The 10775-nt window shown below is 33.0% G+C and overlaps 1 protein-coding gene across 2 annotated transcripts in view; it reads left to right on the top strand.

Moving 5' to 3' along the window:
- Nucleotides 1-8807, top strand: part of LOC117104412 (signal recognition particle 54 kDa protein-like) — a 14509-nt gene extending 5702 nt beyond the window's left edge. For both annotated transcript variants that reach the window (XM_033245258.1, XM_033245259.1), the window contains exons 7-15: nucleotides 356-506; nucleotides 1368-1516; nucleotides 1885-1985; nucleotides 2693-2779; nucleotides 2935-3008; nucleotides 3935-4043; nucleotides 6571-6741; nucleotides 6868-6963; nucleotides 7455-8807. In XM_033245258.1, the coding sequence (XP_033101149.1) occupies nucleotides 356-506; nucleotides 1368-1516; nucleotides 1885-1985; nucleotides 2693-2779; nucleotides 2935-3008; nucleotides 3935-4043; nucleotides 6571-6741; nucleotides 6868-6963; nucleotides 7455-7573 (1057 nt within the window). In that variant the 3' untranslated portion in view covers nucleotides 7574-8807. The remainder of the gene's footprint in view (nucleotides 1-355; nucleotides 507-1367; nucleotides 1517-1884; nucleotides 1986-2692; nucleotides 2780-2934; nucleotides 3009-3934; nucleotides 4044-6570; nucleotides 6742-6867; nucleotides 6964-7454) is intronic.
- Nucleotides 8808-10775: the final 1968 nt, after the last annotated feature.

Below are 10775 nucleotides of genomic sequence, written 5' to 3' on the forward strand. Positions count from 1 at the left end.
ACTAGCCTATTTCAACGTGCTAATTATTACATTTAGGCGACGCTTGTTGTAGACTGGCATAGTGTTTGCGGAAATAAATACCATTTTATACACATGCGCAGATCGATTCGCCAGCAGCGAGTCATCGCAAGCAGCAGCGAGCCATTGCCAGCAGAGAGACAAAACACTATTGTACCAACGCTGTTCTAATAATATATAGACAATGGGTCGTGCTCATATTATTTGTTATATTTTTATTATTCATTATTTTCACTTGACTCCCATAAATAATTTTGTTCGAAGAACATTTTACGCAGCACTTCACTTGCAATTTGCAATTTCTAGTTTAAATCATAAATGATGTGTTGTTTTGTAGTTACACTGAAGTGGACCCAGTAGTAATAGCTGCCGATGGTGTTGAGAAGTTCAAGAAGGAAGGATTTGAGATCATTGTAGTGGACACTAGTGGCCGACATAAGCAAGAGGATTCACTCTTTGAGGAAATGTTACAAGTATCAAATGCAGTTGTGAGTAAATTATAACTGAGAAAATATATTATAAGAGAAAATAATTATAACTGAGAAAATAATGTAACAGATTTTTTTGACTATGTAGTAAATACCTTTTGTTAATCTGAATCTTTAAAGATAAATACTATGTTAGATGGTGTGAGTGAATAATGTAGAAGAATTTCTGGATTTTATAAGGAGAATGTGATGTTAAATTTAATATTCAATAATTTCTGTTTTGATGATTTGTTACATAAAAGCATTAACAGATTAATGTCCTGTTACTGTCTTCCCTTTTAGCACAAGTAATATTTTTCTTAGGGGAGATTTTGATTGATGATTTTGAATAAAAATATAATTTTATTCTTGGGAAATTAGCGCACCTACCGCCATGATTAAAGTGGCAATTTCAGAAAAACATATAATTTTTTTCTTTATATTTATTACACCTTCTGCTGCCTTGAAATCTCCAAAGATAAAATATGTAAATTTCTTCCTAATTATAAAAAATTGGAGCATTTAACCATCCTATTTTACATTCACCAATAAAATTTTATTTTATTTTCTCCTCCATCTGGATGTTTTTGGAAAAACTATTTGCTAAATAAGAAAAACAAAACTTTATTTTAATTTTTATTCTGCCCTCCTCCAATGATGTTTAAAAAAATAAGTATGCGAAACAAGGAATAAAAAAAAAAGTCTCGCCTTTAGTAAAATGACTAGTGAAATGTAATTTGATTCTTAACAGTTCAATGTTCTATTAACATTTTTTAGGGATTTCCACAATTTTTCGCTGGCAGATTACTATTTTTATTGTTAAGTACAATATTAATCTGTAAGAGTAATAACAACAATCTTGAATCCTGAATGTTATTTCAGAACCCAGACAACATTGTTTTTGTGATGGATGCTACGATTGGACAGGCGTGTGAGGCTCAAGCGAGTGCCTTCAAAAGTAAAGTAGACGTTGCTTCTGTAATTATCACAAAATTGGACGGACATGCAAAAGGAGGAGGTGCGCTTAGTGCGTAAGTAAATATTTCTTACCAGTTTCACCAAATTACATAAACTGATACACATTTTGCTCTAATTTATTTAAGTCAACCACATACACTATAAATGCTGAATTGCTAACTTACCAATATTTGTGAAAAATAATGGTTTCTCTATAGTTTTAACCAAGTTCTTTCAACTGACTCCGTAACTTAAAACATTTTTAAATGTACTTTTTACCACTTTCACTAGATTGGTTCTCGAATGAGATAACTAAAATTCTCTATTATTACAAAATTTACCTCCATTTTATTTGGCCATTTTCAAGTAAACTAAGTGTATTATCCTTTTGTATGCTTCATGAAATCAGAGTACTGTTAATATGATTTTCTTGATTCTTTAGTGTTGCTGCCACCAAGAGTCCTATTATATTTATTGGTACTGGAGAACATATAGATGATTTTGAACAATTCAAGACAACACCTTTTGTTAGTAAACTTCTAGGTAAGAATGTAGATTCTCAATAATAAAACTGTTGGTTAAGTCTGAAATAGGAGGGTAGAGGTAAGATGGTTATTATTTTCTCTGTAGGGGTAGTAAGTACAGTTTGTTGTATCTCAGTTCCATGGATGTTGTAGACCAGGGGTGGCCATAAAAATGGGTCAGATGGCCGAAATGAATTTTTGGTGTGTAACTCCGAGGGCCGCACCCAAACTTCGATATTTCCAGTGCGCTTCCAAAAACCTTTACACACTACTTTTTTAAGGGTTCTTGCTCAGCTGAGCTTTAATATTACATTTTACAGATAATCGGTGTTGGGCCATAAAAAACAAGGTTTTTTCTAACCAAAGACGGTTGGTGGGCTGCACACAGAGGGTTTTTAATTCATTTTCGCAGGCCGCGAAAAAATTACTGTCAGGCTGTGTTGTAGACTCACAATTATAAAGTCTCAATTTCTAATTGTCACCTAGCTGATAATTTATATTATTGTGTATACATTTTTAATAAGAATTAATAAATAAAAAACTACAATAATAATTAATTTTCAAAATTTATAGCACCTTTTCAAACACTGTGTGTCCTCAAATGCCATCAGCATTGGATCTGCTAGTGGGGGAAGGGACTATATCTACATGCTTATGATGATCTCAATAATGATGACAATAACAATACCAGTATATGTAACTATTGCACTTATGAATTTCTTTAAGGTATGGGTGATATACATGGTTTGATTGATAAAGTAAATGAACTGAATTTAGAAGAAAATGAAGAACTTATCAACAAACTAAAACATGGTAAGATGATTTTATAGTCTTGTTATTTTCTAAATAACATTTTGTTCTTGTGATTATCATCCTATTTATCCTAATTGTTCAAATTCTCAGTGCTTTTAAAATTATTTTTACCACAAATATTATATCTTGAATTCCTTCTTTTTAATTAATTTCAGGTGAATTTACATTACGTGATATGTATGAACAGTTCCAGAACATAATGAAAATGGGTCCTTTTAGTCAAATTATGGTATGAAAGTATTCACTATTTTTACCTTATGATTATTAACAACATATTTGATGAATGGTTTCCTTCTAATCTCAGATTTCTGAGTATCCTAGAGTTTGGTAAAGAACAATTTTCATCTCATATGTGAGGTCTCACCACGAAATGAGACGCATCATTGGTGAAATCAAATTGAGATATTCACCAAAACAGGCCAAAGTCAACATTTTTACAAAATTTTGATTTTAATGTTTTTAAATAACTTGATGCAGGGGTTATATTTTATGATTGTATACTTTGTAAGTGAATTTTCTTGCCAAAACAGTGTTCTCTGCACATATTCTGTAATTGTAGTCATATTACTTATACAGGTTAGTTTATCTTTGAGGCTGATTTTCTCAAAATGTGGTTCTTATACACCTAAAATTTAAATGCTCACATCTCTGGATTTACTTATAGTAAGGAAGCCATTCAAAGACCAAATGAAATTTTATAATGTGATCTACCCAAATATAAAGTAAACTCAATTTTTGAATTTCTAACCATAAGACTCATTTTGTGCTGAGACCTCACATATGTTGTTGGATGAGAATTAAGTCATTAATAATGAAGATGTTAAGCATGTCTAACACTGGTCTGTGTAGAGAATCATGTATTTATGATTTGTCTTGTGAAAGGATTGCCACTTAGAGAAGTGAATAAGTTCACAATTTGGCATATCCCCTCATGACTAAAAGTTAAAAATAAAGAGAGATTAAGCTTTATGGATGGACCACCCTCACATATTATTTAGTTGAAATAAAATAAACTATGACATCACAACAGTATAGAATTAAAATCAAGAATCAAGAGTAATTTACAAAGTTTAATATTTTTGTAATAATCCCTTCTAAGGAATGTTTTGGTTGCCAAATTACTCAAGGAGCAAGTGTTTTATTTACTTTATTTAGGGCATGATACCAGGTCTTGGAAGTGATTTCATGTCAAAAGGTAGCGAACAAGAGTCAATGGCGCGACTAAAACGCCTTATGACAATAATGGACAGCATGACGGACGAAGGTTAGTATCAAGTGCTGGCTCTAAGTTGTTCATTCAAAGGTTGGGGGTGCCAAACTATCCGACAAGGCCAGAAAATTTTCAGTGGAGATCATCAAGACCGCCAGGCCCCTGTCAGTGTTCAGAAGAAAGGCCTTGCAGGGGTACAGCACCTAGAGAAATATAGAATTATTATTATTATTGTTTTTTAATCTCCTTTCATGAAGGACAAGGGAATTGGCCTGTGAAATGGAGAATCGTTTGTAGCTTCTAATGAAGAGAGATTAAGCTTTATGGATGAACCACCCTCACATATTATTTAGTTGAAATAAAATAAACTATGACATCACAACAGTATAGAATTAAAATCAAGAATCAAGAGTAATTTACAAAGTTTAATATTTTTGTAATAATCCCTTCTAAGGAATGTTTTGGTTGCCAAATTACTCAAGGAGCAAGTGTTTTATTTACTTTATTTAGGGCATGATACCAGGTCTTGGAAGTGATTTCATGTCAAAAGGTAGCGAACAAGAGTCAATGGCGCGACTAAAACGCCTTATGACAATAATGGACAGCATGACGGACGAAGGTTAGTATCAAGTGCTGGCTCTAAGTTGTTCATTCAAAGGTTGGGGGTGCCAAACTATCCGACAAGGCCAGAAAATTTTCAGTGGAGATCATCAAGACCGCCAGGCCCCTGTCAGTGTTCAGAAGAAAGGCCTTGCAGGGGTACAGCACCTAGAGAAATATAGAATTATTATTATTATTGTTTTTTAATCTCCTTTCATGAAGGACAAGGGAATTGGCCTGTGAAATGGAGAATCGTTTGTAGCTTCTAATGATACATTCCATTGAAGAACTAGCCTTGTGCTAAGCCCTGTCCTGACTATCAAATTTTATTTCACAAAACATGTGACATGCCTAAATATAGTCATGATGACATCACATCATGACCATATATAGGCAAATCATGGCTATATATGGGCATATACAATTTTTTTAAATTTTAAAAAAAATTGAGTGTGGGAAGAGCTTAATTAAAAGATACATTGTTCATTGAATTGTGTGTAATGTCTTTGAATCACCAATTGCTCAGTTTAAAAATATCACAATGCTGGGATATCTAAATACTGAATATAACATTTAAACAACTTGTGACCAAAAAAATATGCATAGTCATGTGAAGCCAGGCACTCACTACGCACGACAGTTGTCGGCCGACACGATTCTATGAAGAACGCAGCGCAACGATGCACGCGCAAAGGGTCAATTTGAATGACAGTCCATTGAGACTGTCACTGACAATCGGTAGACTATGTTGCGTCGTCTATCACTCACAGGGAGCGCAGTTGGATTTGTCGTGCGAAGGTCATAAGACTGTCGTGCGACGCAGTGAGTACCCAGCTTGAGACACAATCTATTGTTTCTCTGATATTTAATCATGAATTTCCAAAGACATCAGTAATAACCTTTCACATTGTTAACTTATATTCACATAAAGAAGTGCATGGTTTCCACAAAGGCCTGTGTCTCAATAAATGTGTGCACTCAAATTTATACACATATTTTTATATAATCTACTGGTTATGTATACACTAGACCAGTGTTATGCAACCTTTCTGGACCAGGGGACCACTTCCTACACCATGAGCAAATTTGCGGACCACTCCATATAAGCCTATACTAATATTCAATGTCAGTAATCAGACTTTTGACATAGTAGCGCAATACATAGTCGATGAGTCTGTTGATGAAATGGCCTAAATGCTGAAGGTTATAGGCAAGACATTAGATTATGTGTGATTGGGAAATTTATTGTTAACTAAAACATTTTACAAAGCAAAGTTTCAAATGATGACCAAAAAAAAAAAAAACCCTTCGTTATTTCATCTATTGCATGTGAAAATCTCAACCATGCAGAGTGCGTGTGAGACCGACAAAGGCTGTCGTTGATTTATTTCTAGACCTAGTGTAAGATTTCAAGTTGGGAACAAAAAAATGACGTCAATAAAGTAAACTCAATATTTCATTAATAAGCATGGCACGTCTAAGTGTGAAAGCAATGAAAAAACAATAGTGTTCTTTTCGTGGATTTATAGGTCATATACGACGGTGGACCACTCAGCCTTTGGAGGACCGCTTACATTTCTCCACACACCCACCCACAGACCCTTAGCATTTGACGGACCACCAATAATTTCTAATTCTAATCTAGTCATTTATATAGCGCCTTTCTTTACAGATACGAAACGCTGTAAGTTTTTCGCTGGTTATTGGGTCCACAATGCATGCTTAAGAGTTGCTGCCATCTTGGCGCAAGAGCAGGCAACCTCACCAGGTACCAATTTAGAAAAGGTGAAACCCCAACTTCGAGGTTGAGAAACCAAACTATTCCCACTGCGCCAAACTGCTGCACGAAGTGGTCCGTGGACCACAGGTTGCGTAATGCTGCACTAGACTGTAAAGCGCTACATTTTTCTATTATTATTGTACAGACTATTAATGCTACTCATATTATTTAACATATTATGTTGTTTTTTTTTTTAAACAGAATTAGATAACAAAGAAGGATCCAAGTTATTTACAAGACAGAATGGCAGGATTAACCGTGTTGCAAGAGGTTCTGGTGTATCTGCAAAAGAAGTTCAAGAGTTGATGACACAATATGGAAAATTTGCTCAAATGGTCAAGAAAATGGGAGGAATTAAAGGTCTTTTCAAAGGTAAGTTATAGAAATATTTACTGTTTCCTATATCTTGGCCAATATGGCTCTGAAGGTCAAATCATCATTTTCGATGAAACCGTTCAAATTCAAGATTATAATACATAATTTGTATTTTTTTTACAGGAGGTGACATGGCAAAGAATGTCAACCCAGCCCAAATGAGTAGGCTCAACCAGAGCATCGCTAGGGCTATGGACCCTCGGATTTTACACCAAATTGGTAAGTACTGTAATAAGCAGCAGCTTTGTTGTGGTGCACCCTCTGTTGATATTTCTTGATTCGTGATAAAACTTATACAATAATTTTGCTTCAGTTTTCTCCATTCTATATTTGCATACGTATTATGTATGTATATGTATAAATATGTATATAAAATATATAAATAATAACTATAAAATCAATTACTGTATTTATTTTATTCATAGAGTTTCCATGAATACTAGGAGGGAATCTGTTCCAACAATACTAAATTATATGTATAAATATGTATATGTAAATAATACTATAAAATCAATTATTGATTGTATATATAATTTCATGGGAAACTCTTTAAAAATGTAACATTGAAATTTTAACAATGTAAAACATGTGAATACAGTATTAAATTATATTTTTAATTAGAAAAGTCAAGTAAATTAAGACAAGTACCATTGATCAAAAAATGTATATAATTAACACAAGCACATTAAAGTTTTTACTTTCATTTTTAGGTGGAATGGGCGGACTCCAGAATATGATGAAACAGTTCCAACAAAGTGCCGGCGGAGGGGGTTTTCCTGGCATGGGAGGCATGGGAGGAGGGGGTGGTGGTGGAGGTGGGGGTAAATGATGCTAATACAATTACTAATAATGAAGGAACTGGAAGGAGTATTGCTTATTTATGTAATACATGGGCGTAGTCATTTGTCAGAATAATATTTTCATCCCTTTCATTGTATTAGCCATCAAATTTAAACAGTTGATAAGAAAAATGGGAATAATGGCTATTAGCTGTAAGTCATATGGCTACAAATACCGTAAATGACCGAATAAAAACGCTTATTTTTATTATCAAATAAAACATTTTTTTTATCAAACTTCAACACGGCACATATTCTAGAGCGACACTTATTACATATTAAAAATGTAAAAGAATGTAGTGTAAAAATGGAACTATATATTGTGCATACATAGACTTATCTGACTTGTTGCAACTTTAGTATACAAAACATTTATGAGTGGAATGGGAACAATATTTTCATGAGTTGAAAGTATTTCCATGGAACCCCATTGAATGGAACAGTCAATCTTTAAATGAATGAAAATATTCTCTCCATTGCGTGAATAAAAACATATGTTCTTATGCGCACCTAAAATAGATCCTTGTCATTTGGTAGTGGTTTAAGTCTACCTTAATTCTAAATGGAACAATCCATCATCTTTTAACCAATAAAAAGATTGTATTAGGTTGAGTCGTGCAATGGCAGAAAACAAATGGAACAAGAAGTGCACAGACGGTTCTACATTTCATAATGCAGCAACATTTATTAAAAGTAAAATATATCCCAAATATAACGCTACTTAAGAGTGGCAAATTATGTTTTATACCACTTGTTCAAGGGCGCTTTACATTTGAGAGAGGCGCTCTTTTGATCATTTACTGTAACTTGTTTACTTTATTTCAAATTTATTCTCATATAACCTCTACCTGCATTTTCTTATATAATTACAAACAAATATATAAAAAAAATATTGAGCTAATGCATATTTAAATAAACTTATTTCTTGTGTATAAATGTACACATGTACCTGAAACCAGGTGACTTTAAAAAAATGCAAGTTGTTATAATTGTATCATTGATTTATCAGTAAACCCTCAACATCATTAAAAATTTCAATGAAGTTCTACTGAAGGCAAATTTATTAAAACAATCAGGTATCCCACCATGTATTTACCTATGTATGCATGGAGATGTAAGGTAGATGCAGGGGTTGGCTGTTTTCACAAAATTTATGTGATGATAATTTTAATTCCTTATAATGTCGTGTGACAAAATAAGAGGAATAAATTGAGAATAAGTTTATGTATTTGTCTATTTTGTTAATACTTATTTTGATAAACTATTTCCATTACTTAGTGTATATTCAATTTTTTAAAACCGTGATGAATATTTAAATCTAGATTACCGGATTTGCAAAATTGTTCTTATTGGTTATGCATAAACATTTTCATGACTAAAATATATCCCTGCCCCTGTTAAGCAAAGGATTAAATGCAGGCCTACAGTGTCAGATGGACTTGTATATTACGGGTTGTAGCGTGTAGTCTTTGGAAAACTATGTTTATGCTTTAATTTATTTTATTTTATTTTTTTTAATTTTCAAATAGTCATGGGCCTGTGTGCATTTGAAAGAATGCGATACAAAAGATTGCCTAACAATACACTGCATAGTTTGATTCAGAGGGCCCAGCTGGCCTGGATGCCCTTATTATTATATATTTTTTTTTTTTTTAAGTGAGAAAAAAAAGAAAAATAATGGTCTACTGAGTTTCCAGTCTAGACTTATCATCTGTAAAAATTTCCCCCTTGGGCCACCTTTATTTTGAATTTCTGGATCTGATACTGCCCTAATCAGAATCAAGTAGATAAAACCACCTTCAAAGGGTAGCATTCTGGCATGCGCTTCTCCTTTTAACAGCCATAAAATTTCTAATATTTAATTGAAATCACTTAACACAAGGCTAACGCCACCTAGAGTCTGTTCTGCTTAGCCCTGTTTCCTGGATGTTGTTGCTAGAATTACAGCCTAAACGCACGTATGTTTGTTAGAAATGCATGTACTTATGGAACAAGCGCGAATTCTTTACAATTAGGAAGAGTTACATAGTAAACCAAAAAAAAAAAAAAAAAAATATGAGTAAACAAAAAAATAAATGAATAAATATGGTGTATTTTACGAAGTTGAAAAATAATGATGGGGTGCGTGTTAGTAGCTCACAGCTGGTAGTACAAGGGGATTCCAGAGAGTGTGGAGACTTATTGATAAATTATATCAAAATGTTGAAGGGCAAGTAAGGTTTGGTGATATATTCACTGAGCCTTTTTCGATTGAACAAGGAGTGAAACAAGGGTGTGTCCTTTCTCCTACACTTTTTTGTATATTTATCAATGAATTGAAAAAGCTTTTAGAATCAAATAATGTTGGTGCTGTCTCTTCTACACATCTAGATGTGTATAAGAGACAGATATATATATATATAGTGAAAGTGACCTTAAAAAGATGCTGAATTTAGCAGGAATTTTTTCTAGGGATTGGAAAATTGATTTTAACTTCGAAAAATCAAATGTTCTTGTTTTTGGAAAAAAGGTTGATAAATATAAGCAATTGTCTTCCATAAAATATTACCATAATAGACTCTATGGAAGTCATCAAAGTTATCAATTATCGACTTAACATATGAAATTAATTTATTCCCCTTTCTAACAATATTTTCGATTTGGTCATGTTCAGATAGATTTCTAGAAATGTATACACCCAAATATTGGTACTTGTCAGTTTCTGTGATATAATGGTCTGCCAGATGCAGAAACAAACCATATCGAGAGTTAAATTTTTCGATCGTATAATCAATATGAATGAAGAAAGATGGCCAAATGTAATGATCAAATCAATGATGACACTTGATGTTAAATCTAAGCAATTACGATACCAATTTCTTAAGTATGTCAAAAATACATTTCAAAAATATGAAAAAACAGATGTGTTTAATAATATTGTTAAAAATCCAACCAGTGATCATTCAGGTTGGTTTGCTTCCTTAAAACATCATATTCTGGAGAATGCAAATGAAACATGGCTAGAGGAGCTAAGAAGCAAGTCTTCCTTACATCACTATTCAAAAATTAAATATAAGCCCAGTCTTGAAAATTACTTGCTTGAGAAAACAAATTTTAGTGGGGCCAATCTTAAATTTAAAGTACGTTCAAATACTCTGCCATTAGATTTTAGATTAAGTAAATGGACAGAAGAAATTAATGGTTGTTGTACGA

Source organism: Anneissia japonica, unplaced genomic scaffold (assembly GCF_011630105.1).
Source record: "Anneissia japonica isolate Jap-2015-1 unplaced genomic scaffold, ASM1163010v1 scaffold287818_len932483_cov186, whole genome shotgun sequence".
Lineage (NCBI taxonomy): Eukaryota > Metazoa > Echinodermata > Crinoidea > Comatulida > Comatulidae > Anneissia > Anneissia japonica.